Genomic DNA, 18063 nt, shown 5'->3' with positions numbered 1-18063 from the left:
TCTTCGAAAGCTGCAACCAAGCCTCTGCAGGAGGTGAGTATCTGAACTAGTTTATTCCCACAGGTGGTAACTAGAGGGATAAATTTGTGAGTATTAAAGTGAGACTATGTAACTTTTGAAAAACGAAAGAACCCAATCTTCTTCGTACACATAAAAAGTTGCATTCATAAACAATAAATCCACGTTGACTGATTTTGCTGCTGCAGCCAGGGTTAGCTGATGTTAGCAAACTTTCATATCTGTCTGTATAATTTGATGATCCTGAGTCAGTTCAGTTTAAGATTAGCTGTTGTCTCAAAACTGTCACTTGTAGTTACACTGTTGAAAATGCCCATTTTAAAGTTGCACAATGGAATTTCACAGATTGTAGGAAATAGCGTTTTTTTAATTTTTAAATTAGAAATAATGATATTATTCTTGTTCATTCTGTTGTTTTTTACAATGTCAACACTGAACAACAAAGGAGAATATACAGGGTTTTAAATTGTGTTTGCTTTGTGCAACTTGTGCAAGTCTGGAACATGGTAAAGATGGCAGAAGCTGAGTCACTGTTTTTGTACTGCTGTGATAATGAACTACTATCAATCTGTTTTCCATCAGGAGTCATGTCACTCAGCTATGTCTTCACAGATGACTTCATTGATGAACTGAATTATACCTTTAATTATACCTCCATCGATCAAACATTCTACATTGATCCAAAGACATTATCATGTGAGACAACACCGCTGGAGCCTAAAGTAGCTCTGATCCTGTGTTTCATCCTCATAGCCATCTTTTTCCTGGCAATACCAGGAAACCTATTGGTGGGGTTGGTGATCGGCACCAGCAGACAGCCCCTGACTCCGTCGGATGTGTATTTGTTTCATCTGACAATAGCAGATGGTCTGATGGCCCTCAGCCTCCCATTCTCAGCTGTAGCATTGGTTCAAGGATGGATCTTTGGAGACTTCTTGTGCAAGTTCTTCAGCCTCATCATCGAAGCAAACTTCTACACCAGCATCATCTTCCTGGCCTGTATTAGCATCGATCGTTACCTTGCGATCGTGCACGCCGGTGAGAGCATCAGAAACCACCAGAAAACTTGCAGCCGGATCCTTTGTGCAGCAATCTGGGCCTTTGGTGGGGCCCTCAGTCTGCCTGCACTTTTCAATGAAACCTACAAGTTTGACAAAGACTCAGACAGGTTGGTTTGCTCTGAAAGCTTTGACTTTGGCAGTGCTTCTTCATGGAGGCTTGCCACACGCTTTTTCCGCCATTTCTTTGGTTTTTTGCTCCCTCTGTGTATTATGCTGACCTGCTACAGCATCACCATCGCAAGGCTGCTGCGCACTCGTGGTTTCCAGAAGCACCGAGCAATGAAAGTGATCATAGCCGTGGTGATTGCATTTGTGCTGTGCTGGACGCCGTACCACATAACCATGATAGTAGACACGATCCTGAGGGCCGATCTGGTGCAATTTAACTGTGCTATGAGGAAGTCAGTGAATGTGGCTTCGGTTGCGACCAACTCTCTGGCTCTGCTCCACAGCTGCATCAACCCTGTCCTCTATGCATTCGTGGGAGAGAAGTTCAGGAAAAAAATGTTGCTGCTTTTTCAGAGGAAGCTCAGGCAGGAGAGGGTGTCAGGGACAAGGTTCAGCAGGTCGACATCTCAGACATCAGATGCAAACGGAGCTGTTCTCTGAAACCTTGGTGGACTTTTTTATGTACAGCATATCTTTATATTTATTGTTGTTCCCCACCTAGGCTACTGTAAATTCTCCCTTCAGCCAGTGTAAAAGCGGTGAGGTTTGAAATAACATCAGTTATTAGAGTATAGGTCCCTTTTTTGTCTTGGCCAGGGATCAAGTAATTTCTATATGAAAACTGCTTGATGACACTGTATAGGATATTTCAGTATGCATGTACCCGACTGTCTCTGATCTGATCTACATTTGGATAATGTGGTATACTGCTGCCATCTAGTGAGCTCACTGTCACCTACATACCTACTATTAAAAACTTGTATTTCCAGCCTCCGATTTGATCAAGTCCGTGTTTATATTTCTTATTAAGTATTTTTGTTGCTCAAGAGTAGATCAGCCTTTCTGTGGATCTGTATGCTTCTTGTGTTTTTAAGCAATGTACATACTGTAGCAGACTTTCCTATTTACTGTATTTCTATTTATTTGTATGAGCTTAAAAGTTTGTATATATTGCTGTCTTTCTCAGTAAAAGTAAAAAGCTTTGAAACCTTCCCTGAAATGACTGATTTATTCCTGTAGACTTGTGTGACCCATATTCACAGGGTCCTCCCAACCAATACAAATATCATTAGCTCATCAGTCTCACATGGAAATAATGAAGAATGAACTTTCAATTATCTTTCAGTCTCAACTTTGGAGCCACCGTGAACATGAAGTCCTCAAAATGCTGAGATTTGGAAATTTGACCATGTCAACTGGGCAGAACTGAATCTGCTGATTAAGATCACGTGGAATAATCAAAAACCCCAGGACAACTATTAATGCTTGTTATGGTGGGATGGTTTTGAAATCAACTTTTTCAATGTTGATGGAGCAATACTGTAGTCACCTTGGAGACAGCTACAAAATATGATTGATATTTATATTTTGTGTAAGTAAAAATTCTTTCAAATTTTTCAAAATACATTAGGTAATATTGTGTTATACATTGTAACACTGTTACACAACAATAATGTCATTCATTAAATATTATAGCCTACTACTATGTTCGAGTAAAAACATATCTGCATATCAATTATTTCTCAATTGTAGTTTTTGAATTATTATTATTATTATCATTATTATTATTATTATTATTATTATTATCATTATCATTATTAGTGTAGTAGTTAGACTGTATTTACATATTTGTACTAACACACTGTAGCAGTATTTGCCCAGCAGATGTAGAGCTTTAGGCATAAAGCTCTTATTAAAACCAAAAATGTGAAATAAAATCTGAATTGTAAGGAGTTTGTTGTCTATACATTGTGCCATTTCCGTAAATTGATATCATAAAAACAAACAAGCCGAAAATTTGTTGATTTTTGTTTCAAATGTCAGGTTAAATAAAGTTTTTTCCGGCTTTGTCGCAAAAACTAAACTGTGGACCTACATTTCCCAGAAATCAACGCGGTGAAAAATAAAGCATTTGGTTGGTTACTTCTGCAGCTTTAGATGGAGCACATGAGGTAAGAAACGTTAACTCGACTTATATATACACTTTAATATGACAAACAAGTAAATTATGCTTTCCTGACGGAAAGCCAGCTGTTTGTTGTGTAAACGGGCTGTCAGTTACTCGCCATAAATATTATATGATGAATTTATGACAACAAAAACAACAAGAATGCTTAGTTTGTATACTCAAATATCGTTGGCCACCTTGCTAGCTAGCTGTAACTTCGTACCTGTGTCATGAATTGTGCGTTGAAGTGATTTGTTGTCCTATAGACAACCCACTCAAAGCGAGGTTTAGCACATTAGCAGCTAACGTAACAGTAAATCAAGCTTTTATGTTTCAGTGTGCTGCCTTGTGGAGCATTAGTATGCTAACACAGTGTTACCCACTGAATGGCTTGTGTAACTTGTTTGCATTTCCCCTGACACGTAACTGAGGTTCATTCCTCAGGGGGAATACATGTCTAGTTTTCACTTTTATATATCTCATTAGTAAGTACCACCATTTTGACAGAATATATTAATTACATTATATTTACAGATTTAACTGTAAACAAAAATGGGGTGCATCATGTGTCAAAGCATGACTGTGGGTTATCCAGCAGGTACAATCTCACATGTCTGACTTCAGAGCTGTAATAATGAGTTAATTACAATTAATTAATTATATTAATATTGATGAAAATATTGATAGAAACTTTAATTGGTAGCAATTTGGATATCATATTCGTTTAATGCTATAAATTCACTGGTTTCAGTTTCAATATGAATATGTGCTTTTCTTTAAAACTGCAAAAACAATTCATCCTCTCAAATAGAAAAATGTTCTGTTTTTTTCCCTGTTTTATGTCAGAGTAAACCTGGCCTGTTGGTCAAACAAGAAAACACATTTGATAAATAACTGTTAGTTGTAGCCTTAGTTTTCTTGTCCATATACGATACTAAACATGACTATTTCATTGTCGATTAATTGGTCTATTATTCTCTCGATTAACTGATTAATTGTTTTGTTGATCTAATGCCAGAAAATATGAAATATTAGCATATTAGCATTTTTCTGTTATATATGCCAAAGAAAAGGAGCAAATCTTTACATTTGAGAAGCTGTTTGGCATTTGTGTTTGTGAGAAAAAATGGAGGAATAGATCAGAATAGTTGCTAGTCAGACAAAACAAGCACTCTGGGAGCTTGTGACGGGCATTGTTTACCATTATTTACTTTTCTATACAGTGATAATGAGAATAAGATTTAGTTGCTGCCCTGTTTGTGTCACAGCAGCGTGTCATAATCTGCCACAGATTTGCTTCCAATGTAGAAAACACAGCTGTGCTCTAATGTCAGCTGCAGTGTCTGCACAGTGTCAAAACAGTCTGACTAACTACCAACATTGTTATCATTTCAGGTTAACAATGACACCAGACTCAGCTGCTGGATAGCTTGCTGTCGGACAATGTCAGAGAGTGGAATGAAGCAAAGGTCAACATTTTCTCTTACATACGAACCACAGCATGTAGCATTTTAACTACCTTGTCATCACCCTGTTACATGGTTCATTCTCAGTGTTTCAGTCTTCTCTGGCATGGAGAAGCAGAGGAGTTGATGGGAAACCCGAGTTTGATGTTTTCAACTCAAACAGTTGGGTTTTTACATTTTGTTTCATTTTAAACAGGAAATTGGGAGTTCACCCCTAAAACGAATCCTTGCATGCTGAATTGACACAACAAAAAAGGCTACACTCTGTATCACAGTGTGGTTCACAAACCAACCGACACAATGGTAGAAGATGATGCAGCAGGAAGTGGAGACAGATTAGAGGGCGAGAAAGAGCTGGATCTGAAAGTGCTTGCATCTGAAGACACTGATGGCCACGTAGAAGACGGAGAAGTAGAGATGGCTGTCTCTGCTTCTGAGGCCCCGTCTCTCGCCGAAGGTCTCCCAGTGGAAGCCGAGCAGCCCAGAAAGTGGAAGTGGGCCGTGATATTCTTGTGTTTCTATGGATTTATGTCATCGATAAAGCCTGGGGAGCCGTTCATTACACCGTATCTGCTCAGCTCTGAGAAGAACTTCACCAGGAAAGAGGTTGGTAGTGTCCACAGTGTCTTACAGTGTTTGTACAGTTATATTTGTCTGTGTGTGAGAAGAAAACTAGTTCAGCCACATTTAGAATATCGTCCAAAGCCAACAATGAAAGACAGAACATTTTAGTCACCCACAAACGTACAGACTAAAAGTGAAACTCTTAGACTCTTTCACCTTTTCCTCTGTGCAGTTAAACAGTCATTACACAGTAGAATTAATGAGGGCCCTGTGGGGAGTTTGCTGATCCATCTAACCGAGGTCAAAGTTCACATTCCTCGAAACTGGGTCAATGTAATAGGTTTGCGAAGGTTTATAATCAAGGAATGGTGGCTGAAGGATTTGGAGAATGGCATGAGATCACTACTTTGTTTCCCTTTTTTTTCCCTGAATCAATCAACCACAACCACGTACCAAGAGTTGGTCACCTGCCAAGCTGTCAGTCAGAGACAGAATTGTTTGTCAGACTAGCTAGGACAGTGTGAGAGGAAAAAATACTCAATGATGTCTTGATGTCCGTTTGTATTTGAAGTAGTGTTATTGACATATTCCATAAATTCCTGCTTTTAAATGGCTCCAGTGAATAAGCCTTGATTTAAGCTACCCTTCATCATCTACATCATCTACGCACACACACACAATGATTAAAAAGTATATTGCATTGAACATCATTTTGATACGATGTGTTATTTTGCATACGTTTGCCATATTGGGATATATATATATATATATATATATGTATCAAACTGAGGAAATAATTGTAATAATATTGTAATTTGTGACAGTCACGTTGTGCAGCCATATATTGTTTATTAGTATCTAAAGTCTGCTGGTTGCTATGATGTTTATTTATTTCTCAATGACACAACCTGGGTTAATTATTTAGGAATTAGGAGAGATAAGACTTCATATTTGCTGATCATGCCACCAAACTGTTCATGGGAACATTTACAGGCATCAACACCAAAGGTCATCAGCCAGGAAAATAAGTGTTGTATCTGTAAGCCCAGGACTGCAACAGAACTGCACTTAGTTGTCTAAACTTCTTTGTCATCCTCTGTTTTTTAATAATTTTTTGTCATCTGGCTAGCAGATTTTTTGTGTTACTTGCAAAGTATTAGGGACGTTACTTTTAATAAAGCATGCTAGTGTTTGTTGTTGGCCTTATGAGTCCCAAGTATTTTGTACATTAAATGTGTTGCCCACAGCATTATGACTGTAGTTGGACAATATGTTCTAAAAAATATATTGATATTATAATGAGGTTTGTGTATGCAAACTAATATATAAAACAATCAAACTGATGTGCAACAAAATGTCATATGTCATAATACTTGATATAGACTCTACAAGCATTGAATAGAGTGAAGATTTCATCCACCTCACTGATTTCTCACATTCATTGGGGCTTTATGTCATTTTCCAGGTGACCAATGAGATCACTCCTGTGCTGACGTATTCCTACATGGTCGTGCTGGTGCCGGCCTTCCTGCTGACTGATCTTCTGCGCTACAAGCCAGTCCTGATTATCCAGGGCATCAGTCAGGTGGTCATTTGGCTCATTCTGCTGCTGGGCACCACCCTCTTTGAGATGCAGATGATGGAGTTCTTCTATGGTATCACCATGGCCTGCCGCGTTGCCTACTCCTCCTACATTTTCTCCCTGGTCAGCCCGGTCCTCTACCAGCGAGTGGCCGGATACTCGCGCACCTCAGTCCTCTTGGGGGTGTTCACCAGCTCGGTGCTGGGTCAGCTCTGCATGTCTCTGGGCAACGTCAGCTTCTACACCCTCAACGCCATATCTTTGGGTTTCGTCAGCTTTGGTCTGCTGCTCGCATTGTGCCTGCCGTGGCCTAAACGCTCCCTGTTTTTCAACCAGATGCGGAATCAGGAGAGAAAGGAACTGGCTGCCTTGGAAGCTACCAAATCAGAACTGGACAAAATGAAGCCGAAAGAGAGTGAGGCGTCCTCTGCCGCCCCCCCGTGCTCTTCATCACGCTGGAAGGATTCTATCTTTGTGCAGATGCTGCTGGAGGTGAGAAACGTGACCCGGAGGCCAAACCTGAGGCTCTGGTCCTTGTGGTGGGTGTTCAACTCCACCGGGTACTACCTGGTGTTGTTCTACGTCCACATCTTGTGGAACAAAGTCTACCCAGCCACTGAGAACAAGGATGTTTACAACGGGGGAGTGGAAGCAGCTTCTACCTTACTGAGTGAGACATTTTTTGGAGCTACAGAATCATCATGAGAACAGTCTAATCTCTGTTTTTTGCTCTTTGCTCGTATAGTGCACATTTGTTGGGTGTTAGTTCACCAGTCCTTCATGATTTTATTCACATTGGTGCATCTCCAGCATGCTAAATATATAGACACAAATAATGGGAACTCGCCTGTGCTCAACAACATTAAGATATCAATAGCCCTCCAGCTCAAGGCCAGCAGGAAGTGTTTAGCTTTGCATTAACAGTAGAATCTTTGCAAGATGAATGAAAAGGTTCCTCTGATAATTCAATAATAATTTGTAATCTAGGATATCCTGTAAAGGAATTGCAAGATAAAAATGGCATTTGTTGAACATGAACGTGATGGACCACAATTCACAGATTTGTTATGGAACTTCTGTGTTGTGCAGCTCAGATTTCTCACATGGCTGCTGTCAAAACGTCTGTTATAAAACTGTAGTAAGCTTGTTTTGATTTTTTTTTTAACATGTTGTAGTGAAACATCTTGAGACTGCTGGGATATAAAACTGAACCACTGCAAAACAGACAGAACATATTGTCAGCATTTTCCAGTCATCTTCAGCTCAGTGTCTTACTTTCCATCCATAATAGAATTGCACAGAGTAACGCTGCCTCTCTCGTTCAGTATGAACAGAAATGTAATGGCTGATCGGTTGATCCGTACAGTGTGTGCATGAAACTTGCAGGTTCTGGTCACGTAGAGAGGCTAGTTAAAATGTGTAGTGTGAAGTAACACAAAGTACAAAGTCTATTAAAACGCTGTGTCTGGCTTTATTGAAGAAATCCTGTGTAGACTAGAGTCTGGAAAAGTATAAAATATGAATTTGATCATTGAAAAAGTCAGCCAGTCTGCTGGTCTAAAAACAAAACTGAAAGAATCCACTTCATTTTCTTTACAACAGACTGAAAGCAAACTTTTTTTCACATCAGATGCGTCTCAACACAGATGTCGCTCGTACAGTAAATTAGTCTATTTCATTACAGTAAAGTACTGGAGCAGCGACATCGTTAGTGTCATTAGATCCACCTTCCTTGCTGTAAACCTAGAGTTCTGCTTTTTCCTGAATATGTTTTGGGGAAAATCTGTTTTAAGGCAGAGTTTCCAACTGAAATTCAGGGCAGGAGAAGGACTTGAAATGATTAACTGATGGTACACTTTATTGACAGTGTATGGTGTTAGTGTTATGCACCAAAATGTCAAAACTGGGTCAGGACCAGAGATAAAAGGCTGACAAAAGCATCATATTTGTCACACAAAACATGTGCACAATGTAAACGGCATTTAAAAGGTTGGATAATCGATATCAAACCCTTACTCTGAAGTGATTACGTCAGGTTTAGATCAATCAATGATTTCCATTTAATCAGCTGTAAAGCACAAAGGTAGCAGCTTGTTTAAATAACCTAGACGTTGCGTCATGTGCAGTAAAAGTTACGTTACAAAGTAAAAATTGACAGTAGGTAAACGAACAGACAAAACTTTTACTCTCATAGAAGTGTTGGTTATTTAGCTGTTAGTTATGCAGTGATGACAGGAAAACAAATAGACCTCTCTGAAGTATACAGATGAAAATATATCCTTGAAAGTTATTTACATTAAAAGCAATGACATTATTTACACTATGAAACCGCTTGTTTTCTGTAGCCTAGATGTATAAAGTTGAACTTCATCAGTTTGAAAGGTAATTACTGATGTTTGTCTTTATCCAGGTGCAATCACTTCCTTCATGGCGGGCTATGTTAAAATCCGGTGGAACGTCTGGTCTGAGCTGGTGATTGGTATTATCACAGCGTTGCAAGCGGGTCTGCTGCTCCTCATGGGCACCACAGATAACATTTGGGTCTGCTACACCGCCTACGTCCTCTTCAGAGGCTTCTACCAGTTCCTGGTGCCCATTGCAACGTGAGTGCCAAAAAAATGTTGAAAATAAATCTATTTCCTTAATTGTGAGTTGAAAGTGATGCAGCAGGAAGTTATATCCTCTATGAATAGGATCATAGTTCCATAGAGAGTTATAGTGATTACAAGATTAACAGATCAGGGGACTTAATTGCGTATTGGTAAATTGTGTGTGTTTACTTGCTGATGTACTAAGTTTCATTCTAACTCTTTCAGCGTGTGGTTGTGTGGTTGCAACAGAAACAAACTGCTCTGTGATATTTATATAATTTTTTTATTGTCTCCCTGCAGTTTCCAGATAGCCTCATCACTCACCAAGGAGCTGTGTGCGCTGGTGTTTGGCATCAACACTTTCTTGGGGACAATTCTGAAGAGCATCATCAGCCTGATATTTTCTGACAAGAGGGGCCTGGCATTGGATGTGCACTCTCAGGTAAAACGGTCATTTCATACTGTATAAGGTACAGTATATAAGTGTCTTACACAAACACTGGCTGTTTCTTCCCCTGGATGTATTTCATGTTTTTAAATTTACAAGACAATGGGGAAACATACAGAGTGAACGCTGAATAGATTTTTTTTTTTTTTTTTTTTTACAGTTGGCAAACACAGGTGTAATCAATAACACTAATTGCTGCTTTACACTGCAGTCATTGCAGAAACGGAGCCATAATTAATGTGATTAACTTCACCTGTGACTTTCCTGCTTTGGCAAAATACCAGGTTGTTTAGGGAACAATAAAGAAACAAGAGCGCTCTAATTCTCTCAGTGCTTTAAAGACTCAGGTTCGCAAGACAGTGATTTTTTCAACTTAGTTAAGTTGTACTATCTCCTTCAGAATTTAGGACAAATTCAGCGCTGTTTTCGCTTTTAAGAATTTCCAGCAGGTTGCAAAGACAAATACATTATTAGTATTAGTAAACACATCAGAAAAGATTGCTGTCACAGCAAAGAAGAGCTTCTGTCACTCACTCTGTGATAGTTAGCACAGCGTTCTCCCTGTCAGTATATTTACTGTCCTATCTGTGTGTTGTCTGACTGAAGATCCATTTCTTTTTTTTCCTTTTACAGTTCCTGGTGTACTTCATTTACTTCACCATTCTTACCGTCGTCTACTTTGTCTGTGCTGCTGTGGTCATCTTCCGTCACTATAGAAACCAGCCCAGGGAAGGAGGCGGGGCCAAGGACCAGGCCACGCCCACAGAGCTCAGTCCTGTGGCAGTAAATTCGGAGGCAGAACCTTTGTCTAACGGCAAAAGTGCCAAAGCGTAACGTCAAGAAACGTTTCTCGCCTTACACCATTTTCCATCCACATGTTATCTTTATCTAGACCCAAGTGTTCGTTAATATGCTCCTCAGACTCAGAGGGATCAAGCCTTTGTAACGCTCTGTTGTTGATACAGAAGCTCGTTCAGTGTTCGCTGCTGAGCCTTAATTACAGAAGTGCCTCATCTGCTCGACACGAGCTTGACAGGTTGCAGGCATCTTGTGTCTGACGTCTTGGGAGAGTTTTGTTTTTGTTTTTGAGGATCAGATGTGATTTGTTGTAAGTGGGAAGGTGATAAAATCCTACTTTTTATTCAGTGGAACGCAATAAGTGGCACTATGCTTCAGTATTGTGGAAAATCATCTTATATACAGCAAGGGACCATTAATGTAATGGCCAAAAGCTTTTTTTTTTGTATGTTGTATATGAGAATTTGCAGGTTTAACACGGTAAACTGTCAGTGGTTTGCCCTTCAATCAAAGGTTCACACTAAAAATGACTTAAGAATATGCTGCATTTTCTGACTACACTATTGTCATCGACACTCCTCTTGCACTTAATGTTACAATTACTGTGAGTTAGTGCCATTTGAAAAGATATCCACCCCATAAATATAATTGCTTTTTTTCTTGATAATCCTATTTTCACATCACATTGTTGAAAAATCAGAATCAGATGATGAATGAGCCTTTGTATCAATTTATTATTTGAAGCTGTAAACTGCAGATTGGATGTGATTTTAATATTTAAGTGATTTCATTGTTGCTGTTATTGTTAAAGTTGCTCTTTGAAGACCATTTGTAATGTAGAAGCAGCAGCATCAGGGTATTTGAAATTATTATATTTCAGACTTTGAAACAGGCAACAGAATGTGTTAATGTTTATTACCGCACAAATATATGCTTATTTGACTATTATTCCAAATACACATCACTGAATTTGGTTATTTAACTATGCTGTATTTCTATTTTTATCTAAATTTTGTCAATATCTCAGTCAGAAGTTTTGCTGCTAATTCTCTGCCTGTTGGTGTGAGTTTGTCTGAGTGCCAACCAAACACCAAGAAGGGCTCCGACCCCAAAAACCAGGTCTTCATTTTGGGTCAAAACACAGCTGCTTGTATATTCATCAAAAGACTGCAGGAATCACTGTGGAAAATATAGGAATGCAGTGTTTATTGATGCAACAGGTTCAACATTCAGTAGGTTTTTAAAAAATGCCCATGAAGTTTCTTCCACAGCAACAGTAGACAAGTCTAAAGATATAGAGGTATATCTTCGACTAGTAGTTTCTGTTTGTCATGTTAACAGAGTTTTGAGTTGGATTACATTCAGAATGTATAGATATGTTTTTTTTTTAATTGTGATTGAAATAGTTGCTGATAAATAGTGTAACTGTGAACCTGTCTGAATGCTGTACAAGAGGAAAATTGACCTTAATCAGATGTTTATTTTGTATTCACAAATAAATTACCTTTGGTGGATAAAAAGCTCCTTGATCGACGTTACAGTTAAGAAAAGAGGGTATTTAACATGTAAATAATAACTGTCTGATGTACTAGGTTGATAGAGTTGGACTGTAGATACAGCATGTCCATGGGAGTTGTTTGGTCAGCTGCAGCCACTGCATGAAGACCAAGAGCTTCGTGATTCTTATTTGTTTTTTTGCATTTCTTAGCAGGAGTTGTTTATTTTTCTGTGGACTGTTTCTACAGCTGAGCTCAGGGATGTGATGAATCTGGTCAGTATTCGCAAGATCTGGTTTCTCCTTCTCGGGAGGGGAAGGAAGAGATGAAAACATGGGAGACTGTATGTGAAGGAGAGTCATCTGAGTGAAAGTTATGTCTCGTTTGCTGTGTGGAAGAGTCCGCCGTCTTGGCCTTGGTTTCTGACAGGAAGTCCTTTGAGTAAGCAATGAGTCAGCAGCTCACTGGGTCAATGTTGCAATGTTGCATTTACACCAGATTCAGTGTTAAATTAGCCTATAAATATTTCAACCGTGAATCAGCTGAAATTTGAGCTGCTTGACAGAAATGAAAAAAAAGCTCTTAGTGTTTATCCTAAACTCAAATTAAAGCTAACTTTAATCAGTAATATAACTGACTTTGACTTTGTATTTACTATAAGCACCTGGCCTGTCTGCTAAGCTTGCAAAGGGAAAATGGAGCCATGAAAATCACTTTAGGGGACTCTAAGTTTATATGGAATCATGTGATCGGCGACAAAGGAACATTCAGAAAACATACATAAAATAATGATCCACATGCTTTATATGCTACTAAAATGCACCATTTAATCTGCAGATATAAGGTAATGTATAGTAATACGTGAAAAATGAAATGACATTTAAAATTCTTCGATATACAAATCATGAGTTGGGTAATTATTATAGTTATTACACAAACACAATGCTATGAAAAAACCAGCATCAATGCCTCTGCAGTGCATTTTGGCAAATATTACAACAAAAAAGTATACTATATATATATATATATATATATATATATATAAAAACATGTTAAATAAAATAGTCAGCTGCTTTAATACTGATGAAACCTTGAAAACATGTGACTCATCCTGTTAGAAGTGAAATGTGTCGACTTGCTGCCCTCAAGTGGTTCGATGTAGGACACACAAGAAGCTGCAGTTCAGGGTTGAGATTTTGTTGGTTTTATTAAATCTAGCACTTATAAAAAAAAAACCCCACTTGTTTACACATTTACACCTCTACATTCTTTACATCATCACATTGTAACAAACCATGACACATAACCAGCTCACAAGGAGTGAATAAGTCAGTGCCTTTTGTCTGGAAAATAAGGAACTTCTGTCTGCAATACTTCAACAACTCTTGACAGACGCTTTCAGTTCATTAGTGCTGCTTTTTCAGTTAAAAGGACATTCACAAATATTAGAAAAAATCTCATTAGCTTGCATATAATAACAATTGGATGTGTAGCTGTAACTTTGTTAAAACTACAAGGAAAAAACAAAGATTAAGACACTTTAGAAGAAAGGAAAGTGAGGGCAAAAACAAACCATCCATTTAAAAACACACATTGCATGCACACACAGTCTGTGGGAAGGCTGCAGAACCCAACATTTTAAAATGTGTCTTCAGAGTTAAAAGCTAAATACAGATGAATCATGTCATCAATAAAGATGAAGATTTAAATAAGATCAGTTTTCAGTTCAGCTTTGCAAAGTGATAATGAACTTTCAAAAAAACCAAACAAAAAAAACCAAAAAACATTGATTGACTTTGTTGGAGCTTAAAATGTGCCACACGTTTGCAAATTTGCATACTTACACACACAGACACACACACACACACACACACACACACACACACACACACAATCGCGTAGAAGCTGTTGCTGAGGAGTCGGTAAGTGGTAAAGTCCTGTACAAAGCCTGGATTGTTGGTTGTGCTGGCGGCCCAAACCAGACAATGGCGTCCCTTTCCCCCCCTGTTTTGTCAGTCTAGTTCGAGCTGCACGAACCCACACCGGATCTGCCTCAGATCATCAACAACCGTTGATTTAATGAGCTTGAGGCACCAGTTGGTGTCAGGTATGCCGTCCGCCACAGGAAAGCACACTAAAAAAAATAAAGTATACAAGTAGGACTGATCCCATACTGCATTTAGTGTCACTGTATTATTTGGATACACTTGTGGATTTCCTAAAACATCTCAGCTTCACTCTGGATCATCTTGTTTTACACCTGACGGGTCCCGACTTGGCTTCGTTTGGCCGTCTATGTCATTGGTGTTTCCTCTGCCAAATCACACAAGGAAAGAAGAAGAATCACACACTGCTGCAAAAAATTACACACCTGAATGGAAAGCCATGAATGTCATTAAATACTGTACAAATATGTGAAATATTTCTTGACAAGCAGGTGATTGTTTTCCTCTCTTACCGTCCCCTCGTTCCTGCTCTTGATGAGCCTTTACGCCATTAGATTCAGCAGCATTTCTTCCTGGATTAATGACATTAAAATACAGATTTGAACTTTTTTAATATAATAAAACCATTTGGACAAATTTAAAGAAAATGGGGTGTGGCTTAAACTTACGTGGCCTCTCTTTCTTCCTCCAGAAGTCTGTAACGTAATGTTAGACAAAAAGGAAGACACATTAAGAAAGTCCACTGTTACATCTGACTGTAAAGGTACTGTCTATTTCTCTAAAATATAAAAAGGTACAAGTGACTTGAGTTACTGACCTGCTTCATAGGGCAGGGATTCTGCAGGGGGAGAATGACAGTAGACAATATGTTACGGAGGCCAATGTTAATCAGTTTGCTTCATATGAACAGAAAGAACTTAGCAGACAATCATCAAAAGCAGACACTTTTCCTCATGTTTTCAGCATTAATGTGATGTATTGCATCAGGCAGCGTTGTCACTTAACAACTTATAGTTATAGCAGGAAAAAGCAATGGTTTAAATAATTCTGAAAATGTATTAAAAGCAAAGTTTGACCAATCTGAGAGTAAAATCAAATACTGGTAACACTTAAACCATTAATTGGCATGTAACAGTTTACACTGTGCCACACTATAATGTACTTGCAGATATCAGGACATTGAAAGACATGAAGATTATTATGTATTAACATTACATATTATTACAACTGTGTTTAACTACACTGTCATTCATCAAGTAGCCTCCACTTAAGGGCGCTCACAGGAGGAGTTATAGTTAACAAACACATTATATTCATCTGTATCTACCCAGCATCTTTACAGAAACAAGGCCTCAGACTTTTGTTTAAAACTTTTTTAAAATTGCTTTCCTACCTTTTTGGAAAAACCACATCCCTGGTGGAAAAACACAGGATAATTAAAATCTCTTTAACAGTTTCAGGTAAAATACAGCAATAGAGATACATGCACAAAACAGAATTCTGTTTGCTTGCTTTATGCTAATATTAACTGCTAATATGCTAAATAATTACAGTATGATATCATGATTTATACCTGCTTTGCATCGGTGTAAGAGAGCCAGCATGATTACAGCTGTCAGCAGACAGATGAAGACTATGAGTCCTGAGTTGATGTTCAGAACCCTCTGAGGTGCTGTAAAATTACAACAATAGTAATAAGAGGCTTTCCATGGAAACATTTGCACCTTAAAGTCTTATTTGCCATGACGGACTGTGATTCCTTCTATTTTTTTCATAGCGATAACTCACTCTCGATGAAAGGGTTGGGGATGGGTTTGCTGCTCTCCTGACTGACCGGATTATGCATCTCACAGCTGAACTCCTTCATGGTTTGACTTTTCTCCTAGGAGATGAGTGAAACAGTAAGTATTATCAATCACATCCCATACGTTTTTACACTGATTTCTTTGCGCCTTTGCCCTCAGCACGTTCAGATTTCCCAACGACCAAGTCAGTGACAATGAAAAGAGAGCAGCCTTAACTACGTTATACTGATTCTCCACAGTGGCACTGATGTTGAACTCCTTAAATTTCCTTGTTTGTTATAAACTTCACAAAATTCCTTTATGTTACATAAACTGGGCAATAAGAAAAGATAACAAGGGCCACAATTAACGCTTATTGTCATTATACTTATTTTCTCACAGTGAAATGGTCCATCATAATTTGAGTTGGCAATTTTCTGTTAATCACTCAATCTTGAGGTCTAAAAAAAAAACAGGCAGACACAAGGACAAAAACTTCTCATACAAAATATCAACGACACCTTTTCAACTTTGTGCTCCTTAGATGAAATCGCCAAAATTGTGTCGTCTGACTTCCATTTGTAGGTAACTTCTTCAACGCCTGTGATGTTTCCGTCACAGGTAAAGGTACAGCTGGTCATCTTATCATTACATGATTCAGTAACAGTGGGTACAGGGACGGGAGCTGGAGGGAAAGGTGACATACATTTTATTTCCCAAAATTGAATTCAGTGAAACTCAAAGCTGCTCAACACGATAACGAAACTGTGTGTAATTTATCCACTTACATATGACTCTGAGAACAATCTGAGTGCCCTGGACCTCATTGATGTTTGGTGTGTAGACTGCATCGTAATCTCGAGTCACTCCTGTGATTGTCACCTCTCCACTTGAAGTATTCAGGCTACAGCGCTCTTTAAACAAACATGGATATTGTTAGTTAGCTTCTCAAGAAGAGTCTCACAAATCATTCAAAATGTAACTTTTGTACCATTTAGCTTCAACCCTTGACCCATAGACACCGAGGAGTTGAGCTGCACTAGGGTCAGTATACCTTTGAAATGACGAAAATAAGTGATATCCGGATCAGATTGATCCCACTGGATGGCAAGGTTAGAACCATCCTTCCACACGATGCTGGTGATGGGCTTATTCACAGAGCTGTTTGGTTTGAGAACAACTTCATCGCCCTCCTTCATGAAGAGTATAATCTCTGCAAGGACAAAAAGGAAGAGAGGTGAACCATTTTCCTGGTCTAAACATCCTTTAAATCTGGCTTTCTATTCATTGGACACTGGTCTTATTACAGAAAATTAATTGAAATTCAAAAGCAAATATATATTGACCTTTTGAAAATGAAATACGCCGAATTGGCTATTAATAGTTCCTTCTTGCTGTGTACCCTTGGACTTAATGAAAACTGTCACTTTACATTAATACTCTAGAAAACATAAAAACGTGGAGATTCTCAGGCAAGTTCTGAAGCACTCCAATTCCTGTCCTATTAGTATATTGTGCATTATCTCGTATTAATGAGATCTGGATCTTGTTATTATTACGTTTATAGTAATTATGACACACAAATCCCTCATGCACCCTGCATTGTTATCCGTAGACATCACCTTCCTGAACCTATCACACAACGATGTGAAACTGCAAGTTTACACTGGGTGGGGCCATGGATATGGAAAATCACAATACTGCGACACAACCTGCATACATTCAATATAATCCACAAAAAAATTTATTTGGTTCTAAAACGTATAAAAGCAAGTGGGAAAATAGTTAACTAGAAGCTAGAATAAACTTACCGGACTGTGTGGACACAACAGCCAGGAAAAGACACGACATCGTCAACATCTTCAGGCACACAGTCGGCCACATGTTTAACGTTAAACAGTCAGATAAACAGTCAAATTTAAACCGCTTCTGTTCTGAAGCCAGAGAAACATGTCAAGTCATGTTATTTAAAAGCTAAAAACATAACAGGCTAAGTGTGCTAGCTTAAAAAGTTAGTTAACTGGCGACAGACGGAGGGGACAGTTGAAGGAAGCTTAAAGTGAAAGTACATGTATCCAGCTCAAACAGCTCAGTCTCCGCCCCTCTGGGATGTCAAAGTAACGAAAAGGAGTGTAACCTCTGCTGATTTCTACCGGGTTTCTACACAATCTGAGGCTACAGTGCACTATATTT

At 38.6% G+C, this 18063-nt stretch overlaps 3 protein-coding genes across 4 annotated transcripts; 2 read left to right on the top strand and 1 right to left on the bottom strand.

Moving 5' to 3' along the window:
* On the top strand, positions 1-2240 carry LOC111665268 (C-X-C chemokine receptor type 1-like). Its single transcript, XM_023420200.2, has 2 exons — positions 1-33; positions 601-2240. The coding sequence occupies exon 2, from the start codon at positions 606-608 to the stop codon at positions 1686-1688; it is 1083 nt and encodes a 360-aa protein (XP_023275968.1). The 5' UTR covers positions 1-33; positions 601-605; the 3' UTR covers positions 1689-2240.
* Positions 2241-3112: 872 nt separating this feature from the next.
* Positions 3113-12164, top strand: slc19a1 (solute carrier family 19 member 1). Of its 2 annotated transcripts, XM_023420199.2 has the most exons (7): positions 3125-3199; positions 4591-4664; positions 4858-5267; positions 6691-7477; positions 9218-9410; positions 9699-9840; positions 10480-12164. In XM_023420199.2, exons 3-7 carry the CDS (start codon positions 4962-4964, stop codon positions 10678-10680), a joined length of 1629 nt encoding a protein of 542 aa, XP_023275967.1. In that variant the 5' UTR covers positions 3125-3199; positions 4591-4664; positions 4858-4961; the 3' UTR covers positions 10681-12164. The 2 variants fall into 2 exon arrangements, with proteins under 2 accessions (XP_023275966.1, XP_023275967.1); XM_023420198.2 differs by having other exon boundaries at positions 3113-3199; positions 4591-5267.
* Positions 12165-13328: 1164 nt separating this feature from the next.
* On the bottom strand, positions 13329-17954 carry LOC111665244 (uncharacterized). The gene is made up of 11 exons (XM_023420174.2): positions 17682-17954; positions 16925-17083; positions 16659-16784; positions 16392-16555; positions 15875-15968; positions 15660-15758; positions 15480-15500; positions 14904-14924; positions 14755-14781; positions 14599-14658; positions 13329-14453 (listed from the first exon to the last, which is right to left on the bottom strand). Exons 1-11 carry the CDS (start codon positions 17752-17754, stop codon positions 14434-14436), a joined length of 864 nt encoding a protein of 287 aa, XP_023275942.1. The 5' UTR covers positions 17755-17954; the 3' UTR covers positions 13329-14433.
* Between the last annotated feature and the right edge of the window lie 109 nt (positions 17955-18063).

Source organism: Seriola lalandi, unplaced genomic scaffold (genome assembly GCF_002814215.2).
Source record: "Seriola lalandi dorsalis isolate HSWRI2012SDOR001 ecotype SW California unplaced genomic scaffold, Sedor1 jcf7180002054630, whole genome shotgun sequence".
In the NCBI taxonomy this organism is placed as follows: Eukaryota; Metazoa; Chordata; class Actinopteri; order Carangiformes; family Carangidae; genus Seriola; species Seriola lalandi.
Note: the sequence above shows the minus strand (reverse complement) of the source record. Positions and strands in the feature narration are given on the sequence as shown.

What these genes read in the sequence shown, in the direction of transcription:
- LOC111665268 (XM_023420200.2), top strand. Translation starts at nt 606, where the DNA reads ATGTCACTCAGCTATGTCTTCACAGATGACTTCATTGATGAACTGAAT.
- slc19a1 (XM_023420198.2), top strand. Translation starts at nt 4,962, where the DNA reads ATGGTAGAAGATGATGCAGCAGGAAGTGGAGACAGATTAGAGGGCGAG. An exon ending in AGAACTTCACCAGGAAAGAG is followed by an intron (nt 5,268 to 6,690) that starts GTTGGTAGTGTC and finishes GTCATTTTCCAG; the next exon opens with GTGACCAATGAGATCACTCC. An exon ending in TTCCTGGTGCCCATTGCAAC is followed by an intron (nt 9,411 to 9,698) that starts GTGAGTGCCAAA and finishes GTCTCCCTGCAG; the next exon opens with TTTCCAGATAGCCTCATCAC.
- LOC111665244 (XM_023420174.2), bottom strand. Translation starts at nt 17,754, where the DNA reads ATGTGGCCGACTGTGTGCCTGAAGATGTTGACGATGTCGTGTCTTTTC. An exon ending in AGGAGCACAAAGTTGAAAAG is followed by an intron (nt 15,969 to 16,391) that starts GTGTCGTTGATA and finishes CTCATCTCCTAG; the next exon opens with GAGAAAAGTCAAACCATGAA. An exon ending in CTTACACCGATGCAAAGCAG is followed by an intron (nt 15,501 to 15,659) that starts GTATAAATCATG and finishes TTTTTCCACCAG; the next exon opens with GGATGTGGTTTTTCCAAAAA.